Genomic DNA, 27,318 nt, shown 5'->3' on the forward strand with positions numbered 1-27,318 from the left:
AAAAAAAAAAAAAAAAAAAAAAAAAAAAAATTAGCCAGGCGCGGTGGTGCGCACCTGTTGTCCCAGTTACCTGGGAGGCTGAGGCAGGAGAACCATTTGAACCCGGGAAGTGGAGGTTGCAGTGAGGTGAGATCGTACCACTGCACTGCAGCCTGGGTGACAGGGCAAGACTCTGTCTCAAAAAACAAACAAACAAATAAAAAACAGTATTGTATATGAGCTGGGTGTAGTGTCACACACATGTAATCCCAGCTACTTGGGAGGCTGAGGCAGGAGTTGGAGACCAGCCTGGGCAACATAGCAGGACTGGTCTCAAAAAAAAAAGTACTGTACGGTATTTTATCAAACTAAGACATATATTTAACATCTCTGAAATTAAGATGTATCTTATAATCAATGACATGTCACTGCTTAACTGTCAGTATTTTTACTAAGTGGCATATAAAATAATAGTGAATTTTAAGGCATCTTAAATTAGATGATAAATTATGGAAATTATGAGCAGAATAAAAGAGATAATTCAGGCTGGGTACACTGGCTAACCCGTGTAAGCCCAGGACTTTGGGAGGCTGAGGCGGGCGGACCACCTGAGGTCAGGCGTTCAAAACCAACCTGGCCAACATGGCGGAACTCCATCTCTACTAAAAATATAAAAATTAGCCAGGCATGGTGGCTTGCACCTGTAATCCCATCTACTCGGGAGGCTAAGGCAGGAGAACTGCTTGAACCCAGGAGGCGGAGGTTGCAGTGAGCTGAGATCATACCACTGCACTCCAGCCTGGGCAACACAGCAAGACTCTGTCTCACACACACACAAAAAAAGAGGTCATTATGAAGTTCAGGGTTTATATCAGGTGTGCTGATGACTACTATGTATTTTTTTTTTCAGACTAGTCAAGCGCAGCAGTGAGAAGTGGGGGGAATAGAAGAAGGAGTTTGATCTGTGACTGTGAACAATCAATTGAGATAACTCACTCCCTTCCGACCAGCCTATTATGTGTTTTATTTATAGTAAAAACTACAACATATTTCTGTTAACTTAAACCTAAGTATATGGTAGGAATGAATGAAACAGAGAAATGATTGAGTGACAATAGCAGGAGACTTTGGCCTACGTAAAACAACTAATATGGATTTATAGAACCTAAGAATAAATGTACTGGCAAGAGTTAATGAAAATGTTTCTCTTAAGAATCTGAAAATGTTTCAGAAAATATACATTCATGAACTTACTTCTAAAATATGTTTTTAACTTGAAGATGTAATGCTAGTATGTCAGAAGTCAACATGAAACTTTTAACTTCCTCCTCCTTGAAATCATGCAAACTATGCTACTGAGACAGGAATTGAGATATCTTCATCAGGCTCTTTATCATTATCAAGAATGGTGGAGGGTCAGGTGCAGTGGCTCACGCCTATAATCCCAGCACTTTGGGAGGCCGAGGCTGGGCAGATCATGAGGTCAGGAGATCGAGACCATCCTGGCAACACGGGGAAACCCTGTCTCTACTAAAAATACAAAAAATTAGCCGGGTGTGGTGGCACGCACCTGTAGTCCCAGCTACTTGGGAGGCTGAGGCAGGAGAATCGCTTGAACTTGGGAGTCAGAGGTTGCAGTGAGCTGAGATCGTGCCACTGTACTCCAGCCTGGGCGGCAGAACAAGACTCCATCTCAAAAAAAAAAAAAAGTATGGTGGAAATACAGAGCTTGCTTCACAGGTGATTCACCAAAACTAACCATGCTTTTATACTAATCTTGAATATTTTAATTCTTAGATAGATGAGGCAAAGTGCCTTACCATTTGCCTTTTGTCTAAAAATAAGGTATCTTTATCTTCACGTTAAACTCATGCTCTTTGCTTTCCTTTCACACAATGCACCCACAGAAGAAATGATTTTTTGAATAGTCCAGAAACAAAAAGGCAAGGTAACTGAACACTTTCATCATTATTTCCCAATGAATCTGAATTCTGAACATCTCCACATAGGCCAATATGACTTATTTTTTTTTTTTTTTTTTTTTGAGATGGAGTCTTACTCTGTCACCCAGGCTGGAGTGCAGTGGCACTATCTCGGCTCACTGCCACTTCCGCCTCATGAGTTCAAGTGATTTTCCTGCCTCAGCCTCCCTAGTAGCTGGGATTACAGGTGCGTGCCACCATGCCCAGCTTATTTTTGTATTTTTAGTACAGACGAGGCTTTACCATACCGGCCAGGCTGGTCTCAAACTCCTAACCTCAAGTGATCTGCCCACCTGGGCTCCCAAAGTGCTGGGATTGCAGGTGTGAGCCATGGTGCCTGGCCTATGACTCATTTTTAACACCACACTTCACCCACAATGAAAATACATTAACTTCCATCATATTCTCTTAATTATGGCAGTCAGAAATTGGCTAAGGGGCTGGGCGTAGTGGCTCACACCTATAATTCTAACACTTTGGGAGGCCGAGGCTGGAGGGCCCCTTAAGCCTAAGAGTTAAGAGACCTGCCTGGGTAATACAGGGAGGCCCCTAGAGGGAGACCCCCTAACTCTTTGGAAAAAAAAAGTCTGTTAACGTTCAAAGGGAAGGGACATAACTCCACATCTTGATAAGGGTAGTGCCAAGGTTCTAGAAGGGTATGAGACTTTAAATATTGTTGGGGTCGTTTTTGGAAAACACAACTTGCCACAGGCTTCTTTTGTAAAATGGGAGAACAGTGATTACCAAAAGGCAGAAGGGAAAAAGAATGGGCATGATCCCTTGATCATGGATATGTTTTCATGTAGGTCAATTTTAATAAAGAATTTACGTGGGCACTGGGATCTGAACTTACATTCCTTTACAGCTATTTATGCCTGCATATCCCTTAGAAAGTTTAACCCAAGAGTATGTGGACCCTTGTTTGAAGACTCTACTATAGACTACACTCCCATCCTTTAAACATCTGAATTTTTAAAGATGTATACTCACTTGTAAGTTTTTCTAAAAAGTTATTCAGCATTTTTATGGAGGTAAAATGTGTATCCTAGAACATTAAAAAACAATCCCTTTCATCTTAAAAAATGATCAATTCCTTTTACTCAGCTAAAAAAAAAATAGCGTAACGGTAACAAACCAAATAACCAATGCCACAAGAATTTTGATAACTGAATACACTACTTACAGTGTATACACCTTTCGTGAGGACAACATTTTTTCTCTTAGAAAACTCAGGCCAGGTCTCTGGAAGTAGATGTTGGTAAGCTTTAGCAAGAAATTTTACCTTTGTTTTATGTTACACTTACAGTGAAATAAAATGTACCATTAGAAGAGTTACAGTTTGAAGGTCTTCCAAATATGATATAAATATGCTGGCACAAAATCCTTCCTAACTTCTGTTTTCGTCTTTACTAACAACCCAATGATCTAAGAGATGCTTCAGTACATTATTTCCAAATGTCACTTCCTAAAGACAACATTTCTTACTTATAAAGTTCAATAAAGCATTTTAATTTCCATTATACATCATGACCTCGACATATCTGGAAAGACATAATATTGGGAAGAAGGATTTTTTCTTTAAAACACTGGGGAAAAATTACTAAGTTATCCCTTTTATATATAGGGTGTAGGTAGAACAATATAGTAGTTACAATCAGAATTTCTATATCCATTCATTACTTAAGTACCTACTATCTTGCAGACACTATTCTAAAAACTGAGGAAATGGGGGTAAATGAGAAAGAAAGTAACAGCTACCATTTATTGAGTGCTTACTATGTGCCAGGCTCTGGCTTAAGAGTTTCATACATAAATTCACTTAATCTTCCAACACAACACCTCTATGACACAGGCACTATTAATTTCCTCATCTTACATATGAGGAAAACGAGGCATAGAGAAGTGAATTCATCCAGCTAGTAACTTGTAGAAACAGAATTTCCAAAATCTCGGATTTCATGGAGCTTTAATTAATCTAAAAGCCTTCCATTCTTATTTTCTTGTCTCTGTGAAATACCTAATGAACAAATAGAAGTGGGTATGGGTCAAATAGGAGGTGTGACTATTTTGTTTTTACATGTTTCTTTCTGGAATGTTGAAACAAAAGTTTTAATAGCTCTATCTTCCTATTTTGTAACTTCCAAATGTCTAGAGTCTGTATTACACGTTAGAACACTTGATTTTGGCCGGGCATGGTGGCTCACGCCTGTAAAGCCAGCACTTTGGGAGGCTGAGATGGGTGGATCACTTGAGGTCAGGAGCTCGAGACCAGCCTGGTCAACATGGTGAAACTAAAAATACTAAAAATACATGTTCTCGGCCGGGCGCGGGAGCTCATGCCTGAAATCCCAGCACTTTGGGAAGCCAAGGTGGAGGATCACTTGAGACCAGGAGTTTGATCGAGACCAGTTTGGCCAACATGGTGAAACTCCATCTCTACTAAAAACACAAAAATTAGCTGGGCACGCGCCTGTACTCCCATCTACTCAGGAAGTTGGGGCAGGAGAATTGCTTGAACCTGGGAGGCGGAGGTTGCAGTGAGACAAGATTGCGCCACTGCACTCCAGCCTTGGCGACAGAGTGAGACCCTGTCTCAAACAAAAAAACAAAATAAAACAAAACATGGTCTCTACTAAATATACAAAACTTAGCCAGGCATGGTGACGTGACGTGCGCCTGTAGTTCCAGCTACTCAGGAGCCAGAGTTGCAGTGAGCCAAGATTGCATCACTGCACTCCAGCCTGGGCGACAGAGACTCTATCTCAAAAAACAAACAAAAACTACTTGATTTTTAAAAAATAGTTGGGGTAACAATTCTTCCATATTTTTCTCTCCAGAACTATAGTTATATACACATAGTATCCTTTAATTTGGAAAACCACTTCTCTACTCCAGGTAGGCCCAGTGGTGCTCAAGGTCACAGAACCCTGTCTCATTATGGTGATGTGTACATGATTCAAGCTAATTAGATCTCACTGTGGCCTTGGCCACAGTTAATTGGTTCAATAATACAGACACATGATCTAAGTATGGCAAATTTGTCTTCTCTTGGATTGATGGAGATGAGAGATGTTCTTTTTGCAATGGAAGTGAATTGAGACTGCTGGTAGCTATCTTCTTTGGCCTCAGGAGAAAATAACTCCATAATGCTAAGAGGTATAGAGAAATTCAGATAGAACACTTTGATTTAGCTATGCATGGTCTATTCTTGCCTTTTCCAGTTAAATGAGTATAAAGTTATGCTTAAGTGGGTTTCTGGGGCTTCAAGTTTTAATGCATTTTAACAGAAGCATTAGATAAAATGAGTATGAACAGAACTCTGTTATTCTCATCCTCGTTATTTATGAACAAATACAGAGCTGTCTACAGCTCAAAGGATGGTTTATCTATTTCATTTTCAAAAATAATTTGCAAAACATTTACCTACGAACGCTAAGTGATTACAAAGCATTACTGTAATAAGTCTACTTCTTTATCATACCACAAAACCACAATAGCTAGAAGACAAAATGTTTTATTTTAAAACGTTGAAAAAACATTAAAAGACAAATGTCCATTATATAACCAGGAATGTTAAATATATGGAAACTGTAAATCTCTAAAATGTGGTAGGTACTTGCAGAGCTATATGTTGCAAATTATCCTACTTTTTTTCTGTAATATCAACAATACCTGATACGATGAAAAATAACAAAAAGACCTTACTAATCATCCAGTCAAAGTCATCATCTTTGGGTAAATTTATATCAACACAAGTTAAAGTTTTGTCCAAGATGTTCCTGACACATGAAGCTTCCAGTTGAATTTCAGAAATGTTAACAAAAGTATCTTCCTTTTTTGCCTGTGAATGTTTGAGTATTGCTGTATTGTTGGCTTATATCCACTACAGATACTGGTTCTAGGCCAGCCCAAGGATCTTCAAGCATTGAAGGCTTGAAATAATTTTCCAACTCATTAGACATTCTTTTTTCTCTAACACGCCCTGATCCAAATGGTGTAGATGTCCTTGGAGAACCCTTTAGAAAAAAAATCAGTTAAAAAAACACTTAGTAAAGATAATTGGTACTTCTTCCTTTAGCTAAAGGTTAGTGGGAATCACATTGCTGCTTAAAAGTTGTGACTTGAACCTAAACATGTTCGATTACAAAGTCCATGTTTCCTTTAATCAAGTGTTCCTTTTTTTTTTAAAAAAAAAGTACTTAAAGCAACTTGTTATTCTCACTTATTTATAATTCCATGACCACTGTCATCTCAAATACTTTTGTGTCTAATGTAGTAGCTCTGCAGTAATACAAGCAGTGATGAAATAATTATATTCAATTTTCCCTCGAAATTTTCATTTTTTTCAGGAGAAAACAATACTATAGTTTTAAAGTTTCTAGAACCTTTCTAGCTCATGAACATTTTCTTCACTCCTTAGCTCCAGACTCAAAGGGGTAGGGGGCTGGTGTAGAATACACCAAGTTGGAAAACCACGTAGCTGCAAGTTGTAAACCACAGAAATCCTAGACATGCTAGAGACACTTCTCTGTCTTTCGTATTTACTATCACTAAAGGAATGAAAAACTTCCCCTACCACCGATTTTCTCTCCAGGGAAGTTGGAGCAGAAGCCAGTGTAGCTCGAAAGAAAGATTAAAAAAAAAGGAAAAGAACGATTTCCTGAAACAAACTGGCAAGGCCCTTGGCAAATAGGAGGAAATGAAGAATTAGGAAAATCTGTGTATGGGTGGCAGTGTACTGGTTAAAATCACGAGGGCTCGAAAACAGAACGTAGGGCTCTGCCACTCTTTAGGGTAATCTTCCGAAAGTTACTCAACTTCTCTAAGCCTCAGTTCGCTCATATGCAAAATAGGGGTAACAATAGTACCACAGAGAGGATTAGACAAAATAATCCACGTAAAGGGAATATTAGTACCATGCCTGCCATACAGTAAGTGCTCGGCAAACGCTGGCTATTATTACCTGGGGGTGGGTCTGCTGCTGCCCTGGGGAGTAGCCGAATTGCTGCTGGGACCCCGCGGGGGACCTGGAGTAGGAGCCAGGGTAGCCGCCAGGGGACGGAGACCCGAACCGGCCCCCCGGGAAGCTGCCGCCGTGTCGCGGAGAATGACTGCTCCCGTAAGGCCTAGACCGGGGCCCGTACGGCGGCGTGTGGTGCGGACTCCCGTAACCGTCTCGAGGGGAGGGCGGCCGTGGTCCGCCCCCGCCCGGGGTACCCCGGAAGCTGCTTCCGCTACCCCAACCTCCTCCACCCGAACCAGGGTAAGGCGGAGTCGGGGGCCGAAAATTCTGTCGCTGCATATCAGGAGCCAAAGCCGAAAACCTCGCAGCGGCGTTCTCCCACCGGAACTGTATCGACCGGCCCTCCACAGAGAACTGCTAGTCCTTCACCAAAACAGTCCTCCGACCGCAGCCATCATACGGCACATCGGTTCCGGCGTCACAAAGGTTCCGCCAGGGGCGGCGGGATTACCTAAATTACTGACTTGGCGAGAGACTCAGTGGATTTAAGTGAAAGGAGGAAGAAAAGGAGACAGGAAATGATGGACACCCGAACCCAGCAAGAACCTTTCCTGTCTGGGTGACCTTGGTCTGACAGACGAGAAGCTGGTCCGGCGGGCCACTGGTACTGGGAGTGCTCCACCCCGCCCGGCGGGGGCGGAGTCTGCGGCGTCCGTGGGCGCCCCCAAGTGGCGGCGGGTGGCGCCGCACGGAGTTCGCTGCTTGGACCGGGACCGATGCCATCTGAGACGCACGCGATGCTGGCGACGCTGGCGAGGGTGGCAGCTCTGCGCAGAACCTGCCTCTTCTCCGGCCGGGGCGGCGGGAGGGGGCTGTGGACTGGCCGCCCGCAGTCAGGTACCCTCCGAGATTCGGTCTGGGCGGCTAAAGGGACCCCTGCCCCAGCTTGCCCCCTGGGGCGCCCTGAGGAGAGCGATCGGGGTCTGAAGTCTCTGCTGACTCCGCAGCCCATCCGGTGGCTTTGCTCGCCTCCCTGCAACCCAGCTCCGTGGGCCTGCGGCCGGCCTGCCCCGCTCTGGCCGACCCAGGGTCGCCTCTGCCCCGCGCGTTGCTGTGACCGAGGGCTCGGTGTGCGGCGGGGTCCGGCTCCTGCGCGTCACGCGGCTCGCGTTTGAGGCCTCTTTACTCCTATCCTTTCGTCCGCCAAATTTAAGTAACTTCGAAAATGCACACGCAGCCACATTTCAGAAAAGACTTTAGCCCGCTGATTTGCATAACTTGACACTTCATGTACAATAAAATACGCCTTTGTACAGTTACCTGTCGCAGAATTTTATTTAGAGGATGAAATTTAGCTTTACTACAGTGTTATAGAACTTTCTTTACTCCTTCTGAATTTGGGAATGGTAATCCACTATGAAGCTTTTTCTTTTTTCTTTTTTTTTTTTTTTTGAGACGGAGTCTCGCTCTGTCGCCCAGGCTGGAGCTTGCAGCTGCCACCTTTTATGAGACGGAGTCTCTTAAAAAAAAAAAAAAAGAAAGAAAGAGGAGTGTCGCTCCGTCGCCCAGGCTGGAGTGCAGTGACGCCATCTTGACTCACCACAGCCTCTGCCTCCCGGGTTCAAGCGATTCTCCTGCCTCAGCTTCCCAGAGTAGCTGAGATTACAGGCATGCATGCCCGGCTAATTTTTTTGTATTTTTAGTAAAGACGGGTTTCACCTTTTTGGCCAGTCTGGTCTCGAATTCCTGGGCTCAAGTGATCCGCCCACCTCGGCCTCCCGAAGTGCTGGGATTTCATGCGTGAGCCACCACACCCGGCCTAGGATACACAATCTTAAAGAGCTTTAGGACTCATTTAAATCATAGCCTAATGGGTAGCCCGGACCTGTGATTTCCATTCACCCTCTTGTAGCTGCTACTCCTCGCTGTCTCTGACATGTTCTGTGACATCCAGAGCTGACGAGTGTGGTATCTTCTCAGCTTCTATCCGCCTTGATGAATGGAGACACACACACAGAGTTTGTTTGTTTATTCTGTGGAAATTCAATTCACTGCATTTCGTTTCTTCTGCAGATACCAGTTGCAGAGTTAATCAAGGTAGCATATTGCCATTAAGGCTTAGTGATAAAATTAAGGCCTGAGGACTCCAGCCTATCCACTTCATTATATACAGTAGTTCTGTCCTGGCCAAAAATTCACCTTTCTGGACATTATCTTTAGTGTTTAAATTAATGCTTGGAAACTGCTCATTTGAATATTTATTGAATAAAATGACCTAGGCGGGACGATTGCTTGAGCCCAGGAGTTGAAGACCAGTCTGGGCAATATGGTGAAGCCCTGTTTCTACCAAAAATACAAAAAACTTAGCCGGGCTTGGTGGCGTGCGTCTGTAGTCCCAGCTGCTTGGGAGGCTGAGGTGGGAGGATGGCTTGAGTCCCAGGAGGCTGAGGCTGCAGTGATCCGCTATTGTGCCACTGCACTCCAGCCTGGGTAACAAAGCGAGACCCTATCATACCCCGCCACCCCACTGGGAAAAAAAAGGTTCACATACATCACATAGGTAATTTTCACCTTTTAGATCGTCAGTTTACTCAGGGGAGGGGGCAGAAAAGTGAGGGTGGTGGGGACCAAAATTAACCTCATTTTATATTTATATATATATATATATGTGTGTGTGTGTGTGTGTTTGATATATATATAAAATATATATCTCAAAAAAAATATATATATTTTTTGAGAGACAGTCTCCCTCTGTCGCCCAGACTGGAGTGGAGTGGCGTGATCTTGGCTCACCGCAAGCTCCACCTCCCGGGTTCACGCCATTCTCCTGCCTCAGCCTCCGGAGTAGCTGGGACTATAGGCGCCCGCCACCACGCCTGGCTAATTTTTTGTAATTTTTAGTAGAGACGGGGTTTCACCGTGTTACCCAGGATAGTCTCGATCTCCTGACCTCGTGATCCACCCACCTCAGCCTCCCAAAGTGCTGGAATTACAGGCGGGAGCCACCGCGCCGGGCACTTTATTATTATTATTATGGAGATGGAGGGTCTCACTCTTGTCACCGAGGCTGGAGTGCAGTGGTGAGATCACAGATCACTGCATCTTCGACCTCCTGGGCTCAAGTAATTTTCCCACGTCAGTCTCCCAAGTAGCCAGGACTACAGGCTCATGCTACTATGCCTGGCTAATTTTTATTTATTTAGTTTTTGTAGAGACAGGGTCTTGCTATGTTTCCCAGAACTCCCGACCTCAAGCGTTCCTCTCTCCTGCCTTGGCCTCCCAAAACTCTGCGATTACATGGTGTGGTGAGCCACCATGCCCAACCAACAAATTAATTTAATAGTAAACAGTTTAACTGATGGATGCATAATGAGTATATAGATCTTTATTCCACCAATGCATTTATCTGTATAACTTCAGTCTAACTAATTTTCACTAAAATTTATTAAACTTCAAAAGCCATGCTCTTTTTAAGCTTTCAGTAGTACATTTTGTAGCAAGATGATAAAACTGACAATAAAAACATTTGAGTTGTGTCTTTCTGTCTTGTAGCAGTATACTCTCTCTATATATATTTTGTATTTATTTAAGTATTGAGACATGTCTTGCTCTTTCATACAGGCTAGAGTGCAGTGGCACAATCCCAATTCACTGCAACCTCCGCCTCCCTGGGCTCAAGCGATCCTTCCACCTCAGCCTCCCAAGTAGCTGAAACCAGAGGTGTGTGCCACCATGCCTGGCTAATTTTGGTATTTTTTGTAGATATGAGGTTTTGCCATGTTGCCCACGCTAGTCTTGAACTCCTGGGCTCACACAATCCAGCCACGTGGGCCTCTCAAAGTGCTGGGATTACAGGCATGAGCCCCCCGTGCCCCAGCCAGTTATGATTTTTTTTGGCATCTATTCATGGGGGTACAAGTGCAGTTTTGCTACATTGATATATTGTATGGGGGTGAAGTCAGGGCCTTCAGTGCATCCATCACTGGCACAACACACATTGTACCCAGCAAGCAACCTCCTGTAGTCCATCCCCTTCCCTCTACATTCCCAACCCTCCAAGTCTCCATTGACCATCACTCCACACTCTGCTTCCATATGTACACATTATTTAGCACCAACTTATAAGGGAGAACAGGCAATATTTGTTTTTCTGTGCTGAGTGGTTTCACTTAAGATAATGGCCTCCAGTTCCATCCATGTTGCAGCAAAAGACATAGTTTCATTCTTTTTTATGGCTGAATAGTATTCCATTTTTTATATATGCCACATTTTGTTTATTTAGTGCTCCATTGATGGGCACTTAGGTTGATTTCATATCTTTGCTTTTATGAATAGTGCTGTGATAAACATGAGTGCAGGTGTCTTTTTGATATAATGATTTATTTTCCTTTGGGTAGATGCATGGTAGTGGGATTGCTGGATCTTATGGCAGTTCTATTTTTAGTTCTGTGAGAAATCTCCATGCTGTTTTCCATAGAAGTTGCACTGATTTACATTCCCACCAACAGTGTGTAAGAGTTCCCTTTTCTCAGCTTCCTCACCAACATCCTGTGAGTTTTTTGTCTTTTTAATAGCCATTCTGATGCATGTAAGATGATAGCTCATTGTGGTTTTAATTTGTATTTCTCTGATGATTGGTGATGTTGAACATTTTTTTAAAATTTTACTCATGGCAGTACACAGAAATTTTCAGGGAAGATTAAAAGCATGAAAACATGACTCTTAATAGACAATTCTAGCAATATACAAACTCTTTTTGTTTCCCTAGAGTCTTGAATTTTGTGTTCAACTAACTTTCTGGTTATGAATTTAAAATAATTACAGCATACTGCCAATGTTTGAGAAGAAAGCTAATATTGGATTAAGTTTGGGAATCAGGCTGGGCGTGGTGGCTCATGTCTCTCTCTAATCCTACCGCTTTAGGAGACTGAGGTGGGTGGATCACCTGAGGTCAGGAGTGAGCCGAGATCACGCCATTGCACTCCAGCCTTGGCAACAACAGCAAAACTCTGGCTCAATAAAATAAAATAAAATAAATAAAAAAGATTAAATAAATTCAGGATTCATAATACTGTTAATTAATTAACTTTTGAGACAGTCTTGTTCTGTCACCCAGGCTGGAGTTTGGCGGCAAGATTTCAGCCCACTGCAACCTCCACCTCCCAAGTTCAAGGATTGTTCTGCATCAACCTTCAGAGTAGCTGGGACTACAGGTGTGTGCCACCACACCTGGCTAATTTTCGTATTTTTAGTAGAGACAGGGGTTTCACCACGTTGGCCAGGCTTGTCTTGAACTCCTGACCTCAGCTGATCCGCTCACCTCAGCCTCTGAAAGTGCTGGGATTACAGGCGTGAGCCACCTTGCCCGGCTGATGGTGAACGTTTTTGATATGCTTGTTTGTCTTTTGAAAAATGCCTACTCATGTCCTTAGCCTGTTTGTTAATGGGATTATTTGTTTTTTGTGGTTGAGTTGTTTGAGTTGCTTGCAAATTCTGGATAGTAGTCCCCTGTTGAATGTGTAGTTTGCAGATATTTTCTTCCATTTCTCAGGTTATCTGTTCACTCTGTTGATTATTTCTTTTGCTCTGCAGAAACTTTTTAGTTTAATTAAATTCCACTTGCCTTCTTTTGTTTTTGTTGCCTGTGCTTTTGAGGTCTCAGTCATGAATCTCTTCTAGATCAATGTCTAGAAGAGTTTCCCCTAGGTTTTCTTCAGTATTTTTATAGTTTCATCCTTACATTCAAGTCTTTAATCCATCTTGAGTTGATTTTTTCCTTTCTTTTTTTTTTCCTGAGATGGAGTGTTGCTCTTGTTGCCCAGGCTGGAGTGCAATGGTGCGATCTCGGCTCACCGCAGCCTCCGCCTCCCGGGTTCAAGCGATTCTCCTACCTCATCCTCCCAGGTAGCTGGGATTACAAGTATGCACCACCATGTGTGGCGAATTTTTTATTTGTTTAGTAGAGACGGAGTTTCTCCATGTTGGTCAGGCTGGTCTCTAACTCTCAACCTCAGGTGATCCGCCACCTAGGCCTCCCAAAGTGCTGGGATTATGGGTGTGAGCCACCGTGCCTGGCCAAATTGACTTTTTTATATGGTGAGATATAGCGATCCAGTTTCATTCTTCTGCATATGGCAATCCAATTTTCCCAGCACCTTTTACTGAAAAAGGGTATCCTTTCCCCAGTATATGTTGTCGACTTTGTCAAAAATCAGTTGGCTGTAAGTATGTGGGTTTATTTCTTGATTCTCTATGCTGTTCCATGGATCTATGTGTCTATTTATTTATTTATTGAGGTGGAGCCTTGCTCTTTTGCCCGGGCTGGAGTGCAGTGGCACGATCTTGGCTCACTGCAACTTCCACCCTCATAGGTTCAAGTGATTCTACTGCCTCAGCCTCCTGAATAGCTGGGATTACAGGCACACGCCACCACACTCGGCTAATTTTTGTATTTTTGGTAGAGATGGGGTTTCACCATGTTGCTTAAGCTGGTCTTGAACTCCTGACCTCGTGATCTGCCTGCCTTGGTCTCTCAAAGTGCTGGGATTACAGGCATGAGCCACCGCACCTGGCCCTATGTGTCTGTTTTTATAGACACTATGAGTATAATGCTGTTTGGGCTACTATAGCCTTGTAGTATATTTTGAGGTCAGAAAATGTGATATCACCAGCTTTGTTCTTTTTGCTTGGGATATTTTTGGTTATTGGTGCTCATTTTTAGTATGAACTTTAGAATTGTTTTTTCTAATTCTGTGAAAAAATAATGTTGATAGAAATTCCATTGAACCTGCAGATTGCTTTGGGCACTATGGTCATTTTAACCATATTAATTCTTTCAGCCTACATGCATGGGGTGTTTTTCCATTTGTTTGTTTCATCTATAGTTTCTTTCATCAGTGTTTTGTAGTTTTCCTTGTAGATTTCTTTCACCTTCTTGGTTAAATATATTCCTAGGTATTTTATTTTTTTGTAGCTATCGTAAATGGGACTGCCTTCTTGGTTTCGTCTTTGGGTAGAACCTTATTGGTGAACAGAAATCCTAGGGATTGCTTTTCCTTTTTTTTTTTTTTTTTTTTTTTTTGGAGACAGTCTTGCTCTACTACCCATGCTGGAGTACAATGGCGCAATATAGGCTCATTGCAAAGGCCTCCCAAAGTGCTGGGATTACAGGCATGAGCCACTGTGCCCATAGATTTATAAATTTTTGACAGATTATGCATGAAAGTGTGCTTCTTGGGCCAGGCGTGGTGGTTCATGCCTGCAATCCCAGCACTTTGGGAGGCCGAGGCAGGTGGATCATGAGGTTAGGAGTTTGAGACCAGCCTGGCCAACATAGTGAAACCCCATCTCTACTAAAAATACAAAAAAATAGCCGGGCATGGTGGTGGGTGCCTGTAATACCAGCTACTTGGGAGGCTAAGGCAGGAGAATTGCTTGAACTCGGGAGTGGGAGGCTGCAGTGAGCTGAGATCATGCCATTACACTTCAGCCCAGGCGACAGACAGTGCAAGACTCCGTCTCAAAAAAAAAAAGAAAGTGTGCTTCTCATCACACTTACAGGTAATATATGAAGATTGAAGCAGAGGGAATTCTTTTTTTTGTTATTATTATACTTTAAGTTCTAGGATACATGTGCACAACGTGCAGGTTTGTTACATACGTATACATGCACCATGTTGGTGTGCTGCACCCATTAACTTGTCATTTACATTAGGTATATCTCCTAATGCCATCCCTCCCCCCTCCCTTCACCCCACAACAGGCCCCGTTGTGTGATGTTCCCCTTCCTGTGTCCAGGTGTTCTCATTGTTCAGCAGAATTCTTTTTTTTTTTTTGAGGCAGAGCAGTAGCCCAGTAGTCTGACTCCAGTAGTCTGACTCCAGTTAGCACCAAGTTTTGGTGCAACAAAAGAAACAGCACTCGAATATAAAATTTTCTTTTTAATTCTCAGCAAGGCAATGTACTTCTGTAGAAGAGTGTCCCCTTACAGATGGAGCAATGGTGAGCACACACTTGGACAAGGGAGGGGAAGGGGTTCTTATCCTTGATGCATGTGGCCCCTGCTGCTGTGTCGTTCCCCTATATATATACTGCGGGCTAGGTTTAGACCGCACAGGCTAAACTAATTCCGATTGGCTAATTTAAAGAGAGTGACGGGGTGAGTGGTTTGGCAGGAAGAATGGTTATGGCACAGCAGGAAATCGGAATGAGTCAGGGTGGAGAATGAGCAGGTAATCGGAATGAGTTAGAGTGGAATAGGTAACTGGAATGAGTCATGGTGGAGCATAATCGGAATGAGTCAGGGTGAAGCAGGTAATCAGAATGAGTCAGGGTGGAGCAGGTAATTGGAATGAGTCAGTGTGGAGCAGGTCATTGGAAAAGGTCACTTTACAAGGAAGTTAAGTTTAAAAGTAGAAAGCAAAGAATTGAACATACTGACATACTGATTCTTTAAAGAGAAATTTAGAACTCATATCTAACATTCCCTTCTCATGCATTTCCTTACAGCTGTTTCTCTTCAAACTTCTTTAACATGTCTTGGCTTAGTTGTTTTGCTTGATTTTCCAAAAGAAAAAGCTTCTCTGGATAAGGCAGAGGAATAGTTAAGGGAGGTTTTAGTAAGTGCTGTTTTTATAAGCCTCTGCACCAATCCATGGATGCATGGTGTGACACAGCACCCGACAAGAATAAGTACACCCATTAGGGCTGCGAGGGAAGTAAGAATTGAGGCTATTATTCTTTTCCATTTACTGAACCACTTTTCTAGCCATCTTGTAAAGGGGTCATTTACCCCTGAGTTGTTGGCTAACTCATTGGACACAGCAGTCAGACTTTGCAATGCTTTTGTTATACTTCCATCAGGGGCAGTGTTGTTTTGGATGAAGGTACAACACTGAGTTTTAATCATGATGCAAACTCCTCCTCTTTCTGCTAATATCATGTCTAAGGCTATCCTATTTTCCCAAGCCATCTGGCTAGTAGCCCCTAATTGCTCAGCTGTTCCTTTAACAGCATCTCTAGTGTAGTTGATAAATTGCTGTTGGTTGTAATAGATGCAGTTTATCTAATCTACATTTTTATTAATTGTCACCCACCAAAATATTGACTCAAATCCTGCAGCTATTTGATTTTGGGGTTTAAATTGATCTGGTATTCCCTGTGGGACTCCAGTTACATTTAAATAGACATGAGAGTCGAAAGACCCATAAGAGGCTTCTCTTGCTTTATGACGTGTGGTTTTTCCAAGACCAGAGTAAAAGGGATAGTCAATTGGACTAGAGCATAAGAACTGCTCTAATTATTTGGCAGAGTGTCCAGTACAGGTCCTCCACAATCCCACCATACATCTGCTCAGGGATGAATAAGGGCAGACTGATGGGTCAGCTCTTGGAAGTGCAAGACTTCACTGAATCCTGTTAAGTTTCCAAGGAATGCCTAATATTTCCCCTTGTCATTGGAGACACAAGGTAAAATTGGTTTTGGAAGATGGAGGCTAGATGGCCCTTGGGGGCTGACCCGCAGCATGACGGACTTTGGGATATAGCAGAGAGAGAGCGTGGCACCACTTGTTATTCCAGGCTGTAGAATCCTGGAAAAGAGCTACCAGGGAGCCCATGCCTGGTTGACTGGATGACCACCCTAGTGGAAAAGGGACAGTCTGGGGCTCTGGCCTGCCATGCGCACAAGCATAACAATTGCTTTTGTTTAAAGTGCGGATGGAATATTTGATCACAAGCATAACAATTGCTTTTGTTTAAAGTGCGGATGGAATATTTGATCCATTCCAACCAGGTGTTTGCATCTTGGTATCCTGTCTTAATTGCTGAAGTTTGTTTTAAATCTTTAACTTCTACGATAGCTATCTTGGTCTTATCATTAGATGGAGGAGGGGCAATTGTTCAGTTGTGAGAGGTTTGGGAAGAAGGCTTAGAGGAAGATGTAGGCGGTGGGGGATCAAAGAAACTTATTTCAAAGAATCCAATAGGGTCTGTCCTGAAACCTCAGCCCCTATACCTTAAAACTGGCTTAAAGAAGGGAACCAGCTTAGAAAAGGGGAAGAACTTTGAGGGTTTGAGATAATAACTTGTATTGGATTGCAGTGGTTTAGCTGATCCCCATCTGGGGGTTGGCTGTCCCTATAGTAAAATGAGTGTATGGTTTTAGGAAATTACAAAAACCGGTTGGAGCAGTCCATCCTTGCTCTTTAGTGCTCCACAGAATGTTGGAGAAACTACAGTGCAAAAGCTCTGTGTCGCCGGGCAAGACTCCTGGTTGACACTGGGGTCTTTATCGAAATCTCCCCGGATTGAATGGTCCCAGTTCACTAATGTCTAGTCTCAGGAGAGTCAGGAGGGACAGAGGTACTTTTCTGAAGTAGAGAGCTGTCTTTGACTTGGCAAGTCCCCACAGGGTATAACAAGGCAAGCATCAAATGCAATAGTTTGAAGAGAAATTGACTTGGTTATGTTAATAACTAGATAGTCGGCAATAGAGTGAGGAAAGAAGAAAGAGTAATAGAATAGATGAAAGAAAGTTAAATTTTTCTTTGCTTTAGTTTAGTAGGGTTTTCCCCCAGGACTATGACCCATGACTCTGGAGGGGGCGGTGCTTTTAGTGTGATGACTCCATCCCCTTTCCACTGTACAAACAGTAGTCTCAGTGGTTAGCAGCACAAGGTAGCAGCACAGACTGGCCGGAGTTTTCCTTTGATGAGAAGGTGATCCTTAGGCTGGTGCTAGTTTAACGGACATTCTAGGCATGGTACCTGTGCTAGAAGACTTTTAGTTTTGAGGGAAAGGAAATTGGAAGGTAAACCAAGTATATAATTTCTAAGAAACTGATCTTTTGTTTTAAATGTGGGGACATCAGCAGTGGACTTTATAGTCCTTGGTGTCTTCTTACTGAGAAATTTCCTTTAGCACCTATTTTTATTAGTTTTTAGACCAAAGAAAGTCAGACACTTTTATATTTGACAATGCTTCCTGTATGATTTTTATACCAGATAAGCTAAATTTCACCTTTAAATTAGTGTGTGATTAATGATAAACTTAATTTTAATAAAACCTTGTAGACACATTTATCCAATTTTTAATTGATTTGTTTCTCTAAGACCAGCCGAACGCGTACAAAAGAACCAGCTGATTTGTTTTTCTAAGACCAGCTGAGCGAGTGCAAAAGAACCAGCGGGTAGGCAAGTGTAGGAGCAAAACTGCAAGTTTATTTTGGTCACCTAAGGTGTGGGGAGGAGGTCTGTCGGCCTCCGGCAAAGAAGGCCGACAGAGTCCCCTGGTGAAGCTCTCGGATGGAGTTCCGGCAGTCCTGACATCCCGACAGGAGTGGGGCTGGGAAGTCCGCGTGGGACCCTGGCCAAGAGCGGCTTTTCTAGGAGTGGGAGGGCAATAGGCGGGGCACAGGCGTGTCGGGGGGCATTCTGCAGGTGCGACCAGGTAAATCTTGGTCTCTTCGGATTGACGTCACCTGGCGCATGCCCAGTTGATCTGCACCTTCCCTGGCGCCAGCTGCATTTTCACGCGCGCGGGAAAAGTTAATGATGAAGAACCCGGAAGTGCGCCATCCTGCCTCCGTTGGTGCAAACAGTCCAACCTTTTATTGATAATAGTGATAAAGGGGCGCCGTGGTCTGTCTGGCTACTTCCTGCTGTTAAGGGGCGTTGTTAAGGTCGGGGCCTATGGTTGGTATTTGGACGCACGGATGAAAAATAAAATAAGGCACAGTATTAGTATAGGAATGAGGAATGGAAGCATTTGTTGGAATATGGGCAAAACCCAGAAGGATGGTCCTGGCAAGGTTGGGGAGTATGAGATACTTAAGAAAATTTAGTAAGCTTGAGGCAAGTGGGGGGAAAGTTGAACTGATTTCTCGGCCCAGTAAGGGGGTAGGGCATGAGGGTATAATGAGGAACGAGTGTGCAAAGTAGTTATTGGCCAGGCAGCAATTAAGGAGTGGAGTTTTTCGTGGAATGGATGGTTTTCCCCTTACTCCTACTACAGAGATATTGGATGGAAGGCTAGGTCCAGAAAAGGACGGCAAAACAGAATAGGTAGCCTCGCTGTCGATTAAAATATTAATTGTCTTACCCGCTACCAGGAGAGTTACCCGCGGCTCGGCAAGGGTGATGGCAGTCCCCGAGTCTCAGCACCTTCAGTTGTCATCCTCCAGATGTAGGAGCTGGAAGGAGCTCCCAGGATCCTGGGAAAGGGGGTCACGTGGAGACACAGCACCTGTTCTCAGGGTGGGGCAATCAGACTTCCAGTGTCCTCCCTGCTGGCAAGCAGGGCAGGGGGTTGCTGGTGGACGAGGGTTAGGACATTCACTGGCCTAATGTCCTGATGCCTTGCACTTATAGCAAGGTTGTGTTGGGGCTCGGGGACCTTGCGGACACCCGTTGGCATAGTGTCCTGCCTTGCCGCACTTATAGCAGGCAGGCTCCTTTTGTAGCCTTGGAGTCTGCGGAGTATGTGCTCTCTGGCCTGGGGTTACGACTGGGCTGTAAAGCCGCTGCTAGGAGCTGTGCCTTCTGTTCAAGGCGAGCCTGCCGTCTCCTCTCTGGAGCTATAGACCTTAAAGGCTAATTTAACTAGGTCTTGTATTGGTGCCTGAGGACCATCCTCTACCTTTTGAAGTTTTTACGAATGTCAGGAGCTGATTAAGAAATGAAATAAGACGCCAAAATGGTGGCCCCTGTGGGGGAGGCCGGATCTAACCAGGTATACTGGGTTAGAACCTCAGTCAGTTTAGGGTAGAGGTTAGGATAACCTGGAGGTCATGCCAAGTTAAGTCATAGGCCTGACAAAGGTGTCTAAATTCCTTTATGTATATGGTAGGATTAGCTGAGAAATCACCTAAACGCTTCTCAATTTTGGAAGGATCGGCCAATGAAAAAGGGACATGTACTCTGACTACCCGCTCCGCCCCAGCCACCTCTCGCAAAGGTGCTAACACTGTAGGAGGGTGTGGGCAGAGATAGGGGACTCAAGACAGCCAGTTGGGGGCCCCGAAGGAGGCATGGGACCGAGTGGATTACTAGTAGATAAGGAGGAGGAAGGAGGAGTCTGGGCAGGAAGGGAGGGGGTGGAGAGAAGGAGGAGTATAGGGACGAGAGCTTAAGGCCCAAAAGCCTTGTACGTAATTAATTTCAGACCACTTGCCTAGCCGCTGGCAGAAATTGCTGAGGTCGATCACGCCACAGTGGAAAGGAAAATTAACCGCTTCCTCCTAAGGTCTTGTTCAAGCTGGAAGTTTTTTAAATTGGCTAGGAGGCACCCTAAGGGGGTGCTCTTTGGAAATTTGGACTGGGGGTTTCCCGTTTGTTTCCTCTTTACTTACACAATGGACACAATGGAAATGGAAGTGGATCTCTGCCTGGCTTCAAAGCGTCCTTTGGAACCAGCAGAGACAGACTGGAGGCTCATGGAGCCAAAGTGGAGATTACCTTCAGGCGGACGTCTCCATCCTGAACGGGTCTCCCGAGCCACTTGGTGGCTCAAAAGTGGGCCTCGGACCTGCACAGGATTTTTGGCCGAGGGAGGTAAAGAGGAGACAAGGGCACTTACCCCAGAGAGGCCGGTGCTCTTTGGAAATTTGGACTGGGGGTTTCCCGTTTGTTTCTTCTTTACTTACACAATGGACACAATAGAAATGGAAGTGGATCTCTGCCTGGCTTCAAAGCGTCCTTTGGAACCAGCAGAGACAGACTGGAGGCTCATGGAGCCAAAGTGGAGATTACCTTCAGGCGGACGTCTCCATCCTGAACGGGTCTCCCGAGCCACTTGGTGGCTCAAAAGTGGGCCTCGGACCTGCGCAGGATTTCTGGCCGAGGGAGGTAAAGAGGAGACAAGGGCACTTACCCCAGAGAGGCCGTGAGAGTGAGGGAAGCGGGTCTCAGGTCCTGGTCCGTCTGCGGTGTGGGAGCAGGAGGAGGTTCCTCAACCCCTAGAGGCCTGAGGAGGGGTCTCCTCCCGGGTCTTCGGCACCAACTGATTTGTTTTTCTAAGACCAGCCGAGTGAGCGTGAAAGAACCAGCGGGTAGACAAGTGTAGGAGCAAAACTGCACATTTATTTTTGGTCACTTAAGGTGTGGGGGAGAGGTCTATAGGCCTCCGGCAAAGGAGGCCGACAGAGTCCCCCTGGTGGGGCTCTCGGACGGAGTTCCGGCAGTCCGGACATCCTGACAGGAGTGGGGCTGGGAAGTCTGCGTGGGACCCTGGCCAAGAGCAGCTTTTCTAGGAGTGGGAGGGCAATAGGCGGGGCACGGGCGTGTCGGGGGGGCGTTCCGCAGGTGCGACCAGGTAAATCTTCGTCTCTTTGGATTGACGTCACCTGGCACATGCCCAGTTGATCTGCACCTTCCCGGGCGCCGGCTGCATTTTCGCGCGCGCGGGAAAAGTTAATGATGAAGAACCCGGAAGTGCGCCATCCTGCCTCCGTTCATCCAAACATTAATGTCTGACCATAAAGTAAGATTTTTATAGTCTTTTTAACCTTGTATAATTTTTGTTAAAGAGCAGATTTGTGCTTTAAGAAAAACCTGTTGTGCTTTAATTTTAATGTCCAGTTCACAGAAAAACTGGATGATACCCCTTTAACTTTAGCCAATATGTTTACACACAGAATTTCCTTTAAAATTAATGTTTTGAAACTTGCTTAAACCTTTTAAACAAAAAAATTTTTTTAACCTTTTAATGTAGTTTAAAATCCACATTCTTATGCCTCATTATAATCCTTTTATCAAAAGTATATTTACTTTCCTTACACACCTTGCACATAAACTGTTTCTTCAATAGTTTTACATTCAGGAGGCCTAATTACTTTTAAATGATACAACATTTCTTGCATAAATTTGCTTTTATAACTTTTTTTTCACAACTTTCACAGACAATTCTTCGACATGCCTCAGCTTTTCTTACTTTTTGCAAAGTTTTAGCAAACTTCACTTCTGTTGAAAACCTTGTAAGTTTGGACTTTCAATTATTCTTACTTAAAACAACCAGTTAATTTATTTTAGGACAAGCATTTACCATATAGCATTCCTTTTTACATAAATTCTTTCCCCCACTTTTTTCTTTTTTTTCTCAAAGATGATAACCATTATTTTCCAAAGCAATTTCCTTCATGTCTGTGGACTACACTGCCTAAGGCCAGCAGATTAGAAGTTAGGATAATACATGTGACACTGTTAACTTTCAGCAAACTTTAGTTTTGTTGAAAACCTTGTAAGTTTGGGATTTCAATTATTCTTTGCTATTAATAAGACCCAGTTCAGTCCATATTAACTTACAATTGGTATAGATGGCTCCTTCCTGATTCTATAAGTACTTTAAGGCTTGGCTGAGTGCAAACAGCTCGCATGTTTGAGCAGACCAATTATTAGGCAATTTTCCTAACTCTGCTTCTACTAGAATTTCCTCATCACTTACTGAATACCCATTGTGTCTTTTTCCCTCAATCACTGCAGGGAGGAACCATCTATCCTTCTGTCCTAAAGGGAATTCCTCCTAGGTCTGGTTGGACCTTTGTATGCTAATTAAGGTTTAGATTCCCGGTTAGGAAACCTGCTGGGTTAAGGGAATTTTTGGTGGTTAATGTTAAATCATCTTTTTCTAACAGAACAGCCTCATAATTTAAAGGTTCTTGAGTCAGTAAGCTACGTTTTTTGCCTTTTTTTTTTTTTGGACTTAGTATAGTTCTGACCTGATGAGGTATGCTCACAATGAGGTTTCCTCTGAAAGTTATTTTTCTATTTTCTTCTGCTAGCAAAGCAGTTGCCGCTACAGATTGAATGCATTTGGGCCATCCGCATGTTACTGGGTTAAGGATTTTTGATTAGGAAAGCTAATCAGTGGTCTCAGGTTGTCAGTGGCCTTAGTGCTTTCGGGCTATGCCCTTGTTTACACTGACAACTGCTGAGACCACCTGGGTCTTGGAGACCCTCACCTAGTGGCGCTAGAGGAAGTAAAGACACACACACAGAAACATAGAGTGTGGAGTGGGAAATCAGGGGTGTCACAGCCTTCAGCGCTGAGAGCCTTGAACAGAGATTTACCCACATTTTTATTGATAGCAAGTCACTCATAAGATTTCCAAAAAGTATTCCTTATGGGAAATAAAGGGTGGCCAGGTGTTCCTTGCCCTCATTGCAGTAAACCGACAACCTTCCAGCGTGGGCGTCAAGGCCATCACGAGCATGTCAGTGTTGCAGAGATTTTATTTATGGCCAGTTTTGCGGCCAGTTCATGGCTAGATTTTGGGTCCTGTTCCCAACAGACAACAAGGTGGTATTGGAGTGTTATAGGGTCACAGAGAAGACCTTTAATTATAGGTTTTAAATTTATCTTGGCTTTTAAAGTAATAGGGTACACTTTTTACTACTTCTATCTCTCTCTTTCTTCCTCTCTTTGACTTTGTCTCTTCCTCTCTCTCTCTCTGTGACTATTTTCTGTCTCCTCCTCTCTCTCTCTCTGCTTCTCTCTCTCCCTCTCCTCTCTGCTGGTCTTTCCCTCCCTCCGCCAGCCATGCTGCTGTTCTCCCCTCTCCTTCCCCTTCCGCTAGGGGAGGGACCAGCAGGAGTGGAGCCACTCTTTCTTCCCCAGAGAAGAAAGGAAAGGGGAGTTCTGAATATTTTTCTTACTACTGGAGGTTTGTGTGAGGTTCAGTCCCCCCCATGGGGATTTCTCACCTCTTTTTGAGGTTCAACCCCCCCCATCGTGGGGATTTCTCACTTCCTTTTGAGGTTGAGCCCCCACCTCAATGGGGATTTCTCACCTCTTTTTAACCTCCAAGACTAAGAAATACTAAACCACATCCTGCGGCTTTCTTTCCCTAGTCTCGACTAAGGAATGCTTTACTGTCCCTGTTGTTTCTCTCTCCTTGGTATGTCCTAACCAAGGAACGCTTTACCACCCTGCGGCTTTTTCCTTAGTTCCGACCACCAAGGAAATACTTTACCAGCTCCTGCGACATCTCCTTCCTTGGTCTTTGCACAGAGTCGTCGCCACAGTACGTGAGGATCCTTTAAGCTAGGTTGCTGGCCAGTTTCTCTCTGCATTGGTGAGAAATTCATCGCACTGGGTGGGTCCTGATTTCACACCCTTGAAGCCACCACAAGGGGGCGGGGTGGACCTCTTCATGAGGGAGAACCAGAGACCGCCCCGGGAGGGGAATGTAATCAAGGGAGAGCCCCCAAATTGTTATAAATAAAGTTTCGGTGCCGCAAAAGAAATAGCACTCAAATATAAAATTTTCTTTTTAATTCTCAGCAAGGCAATGTACTTCTATAGAATGGTGTGCCCTTACCGATGGAGCAATGGTGAGCACACAGTTGGACAAGGGAGGGGAAGGGGTTCTTACCCCTGATGCACATGGCCCCTGCTGCTGTGTCATTCCCCTATTGGCTAGGGTTAGACCACACAGGCTATACTAACTCTGATTGGCTAATTTAAAGAGAGTGACAGGGTGAGTGGTTTGGTGGGAAAAATAATTCTAAGAGAGCAGGAAATCGGAGTCAGGGTGGAGTAGGTAATCAGGTAATCGGAATGAGTCAGAGTGGAGCAGATAATCGAAAAATGTTGCTTTATGAAGAAGTTAAGTTTAAAAGTAGAAGGCAAAGAATTGAACATACTGACATACTGATTCTTTGAAAAGAAATTTAGAACTCCTATCTAACACAGGCAAGTATGTTTTCTAAGAAATGTGAATTGACTATCAGTTGTGGAAAGGTAAGACCTGGCTGGGCGTGGTGACTCATGTTTGTAATCCCAGCACCTGGGGAGGCTGAGGTGGGTGGATAACCAGAGGTCGGGAGTTCAAGACCAGCCTGACCAACATGGAGAAACCCCATCTCTACTAAAAATACAAAATCAGTCGGGTGTGCTGGCACATGCCTGTAATCGCAGCTACTCAGGAGGCTGAGGCAGGAAAATCACTTGAACCCGGGAGGCGGAGATTGCTGTGAGCTGAGATGGCGCCATTGCACTACAGCCTGGGCAACAAGAGCGAAACTTCGCCTAAAAAAAAAAAAAAATGAAGACCCATCCCCATGATGAGGTTTATGAGCTCCTACACCACACCATCTTGAGGTTACAGAAAGAATAGGGGATTGGATTTTGATGAAAGAGGTTATGGGAACGGTGAGAGAAGAGGAACTCTATTGGGGGAAATAAAGGATTGCTAGGGAGAATGAATGGATGAGGATAGCGATTAACTGGTTCTCTTTAGAATTAACTAGTTCTCTTTAGAATTTGAATGAGTCTGAGAGACAGGCTTTATCTTCTGAAAGGGCCTGTTCAGGTCTGATTATATTCTTGGTCTTCCAGGGAGGGGAAGAAAAAACAGTTGTTCTTTGGTGGGTGACCCTGGAGTTTAGGCAGATAAAAATCTTAAACTTCTTTAGAAGCAATGGTGGGGTGGGGAACCTTGGAGAGTCCTTGAGGTTTCTCCTTCAGTTCAGCATATCAATGTGCCGTATTTTGGGGTCTCAGTTTTTGAGTCCCAACACAGTCCATTCGTTGAAAAGTGCAACAGATTAATAAGCATGTAGCTTATTTTAGATTTAAAGATTTGGAGATATAACCTTAAATACTGGATTTTTATAAATGTAGCTAGGGTCTTCCTGAAACCACCTTTGCAAAATTATGACTGAGACAGTGAAAGAGATCTAACTTAACTGACTCCATCTTGCTTCTTACCTCCAAGCTGTCCTTGTTCATTCCTGGGCATAGGCTGAACTAACTTTAGGAGAAACTTAGTTTATAGCTTATAGTTTAAACAAAGACTGTATGTAACAGCTCTTTCCCAAAGCAGACCTCCTTCTTGTCTGGGGACTAGATTGCCTTTGTAGGACTAGCATTAGCCACAAGATTAGAAATTATGGCTTAGGGCCGGGTGCAGTGGCTCATGCCCATAATCCCAGCACTTTGGGAGGCGAGTGGATCACTTGAGACCAGGATTTCAAGACCAGCCTGGCCAACATAATGAAACCCCGTCTCTACTAAAAATATAAAAATTGGCCGGACGTGGTAGCTCACGCCTGTAATCTCAGCATTTTGGGAGGCCGAGGCAGGTGGATCACCTGAGGTCAGGAGTTTGTGACCAACCCGGCCATCATGGTAAAACCCCATCTCTACTAAAAATACAAAAAATTAGCCAGGCATGGTGGCAGGCACCTGTAATCCTAGGTGCTCAGGAGGCTGAGGCAGGAGAATTGCTTGAACTCGGGAGTCGGAGGTTGCAGTGAGCTGAGATCGCGCCAGTGCACTCCAGTCTGGGCAACAAGAGCTAAACTCCATCTCAAAACAAACAAACAAATACAAAAATTAGCAGGGTGTGCTGGTTCATGCCTGTACTCCCAGGTACTCGGGAGGTTGAGGTGGGAGAACGGCTTGAACCCAAGAGGTGGAGGTTGCAGTGAGCCAAGATCGTGCTGCTGCACTCCAACCTGGCGACAGATTGAGACCCTGCCTCAAAAAAATAATTATGGTTTAGGAGTCATGCGGCTGGAGGCTACAAGATTCTGACACTCCCAGAACTGCTCCTAAGATCAGTGCTTGAGATATTTTGCAGACCCTACACTTGATGGATCAGGTGGCCCCACCCAGATTAATAAACTGGCTCATCTGATCTTGTGGCCCCCATCCAGGAACTGACTGATCAAGAAGACAGCTCTGACTTCCTAGGACTTCATTCTGACCAATCAGCACTCCTGGCTCACTGGCTCCCCTGATCCTCATCAAGTTATCCTTAAAACCTCTGCTTGCTGGGCCCAGCAAGGTGGCTCCTGCCTGGAATCCCAGCACTTTGGGAGACTGAGGCAGGCGGATCACTTGAGGCCAGGAGTTTAAGACCAGCCTGGCCACCATAGTGAAACCACATCTCTACTAAAAATACAAAAAACATTAGCTGGGTGAGGTAGTGGGCGCCTATAATCCCAGCTACTCGGGAGGCTGAGGCAGAAGAATTGCTTGAACCCAGGTTGTGAACATTGCATTGAGTCGAGATCAGCCATTGCACTCCAGCCTAGGGAACAAAAGCGAAACTACTCACACACACACACACACACACACACACACACACACACACAAACAACAACAAAACTCTGCTCTCTGAATGCTGGGGAGACTGATTTGAGTAATAATAAAACTCTGGTCTTCGCTAAGCCAGCTCTGCATGAATTACTCTTTCTGGATTGCAATTCCCGTGTCTTGATGAATTGGCTCTATCTAGGCAGTGGGCAAGGTGAACCCCTTAGGCAGTTACAATCCTAGGCCTTAGCCAGGGAATTACCATTTATATGATATGAGTTCAGGGGAAAAGAGATGAAGAGACAGGGAGAAAGTTTTATCTTGGGCCAGGCACAGTGGTTTACGCCTGTAATCCCAG

General features: G+C 44.3%; 2 protein-coding genes across 4 annotated transcripts in view; one reads left to right on the forward strand and one right to left on the reverse strand.

Moving 5' to 3' along the window:
* Positions 1-5,459: 5,459 nt before the first annotated feature.
* On the reverse strand, positions 5,460-7,574 carry MPLKIP (M-phase specific PLK1 interacting protein). The gene is made up of 2 exons (XM_023226374.1): positions 6,925-7,574; positions 5,460-5,977 (listed from the first exon to the last, which is right to left on the reverse strand). The coding sequence occupies exons 1-2, from the start codon at positions 7,261-7,263 to the stop codon at positions 5,777-5,779; spliced, it is 540 nt and encodes a 179-aa protein (XP_023082142.1). The 5' UTR covers positions 7,264-7,574; the 3' UTR covers positions 5,460-5,776.
* SUGCT (succinyl-CoA:glutarate-CoA transferase) overlaps positions 7,508-27,318 on the forward strand; it is a 740,869-nt gene continuing 721,058 nt past the window's right edge. Inside the window, exon 1 of one of the 3 annotated variants that reach the window (XM_023226370.2) lies at positions 7,508-7,821. In XM_023226370.2, the coding sequence (XP_023082138.1) occupies positions 7,701-7,821 (121 nt within the window). In that variant the 5' untranslated portion in view covers positions 7,508-7,700. The remainder of the gene's footprint in view (positions 7,822-27,318) is intronic. The other 2 variants (XM_023226372.3, XM_023226369.2) reach the window with 2 other exon arrangements.

This window comes from Piliocolobus tephrosceles, chromosome 8 (genome assembly GCF_002776525.5).
Source record: "Piliocolobus tephrosceles isolate RC106 chromosome 8, ASM277652v3, whole genome shotgun sequence".
Classification (NCBI taxonomy): domain Eukaryota; kingdom Metazoa; phylum Chordata; class Mammalia; order Primates; family Cercopithecidae; genus Piliocolobus; species Piliocolobus tephrosceles.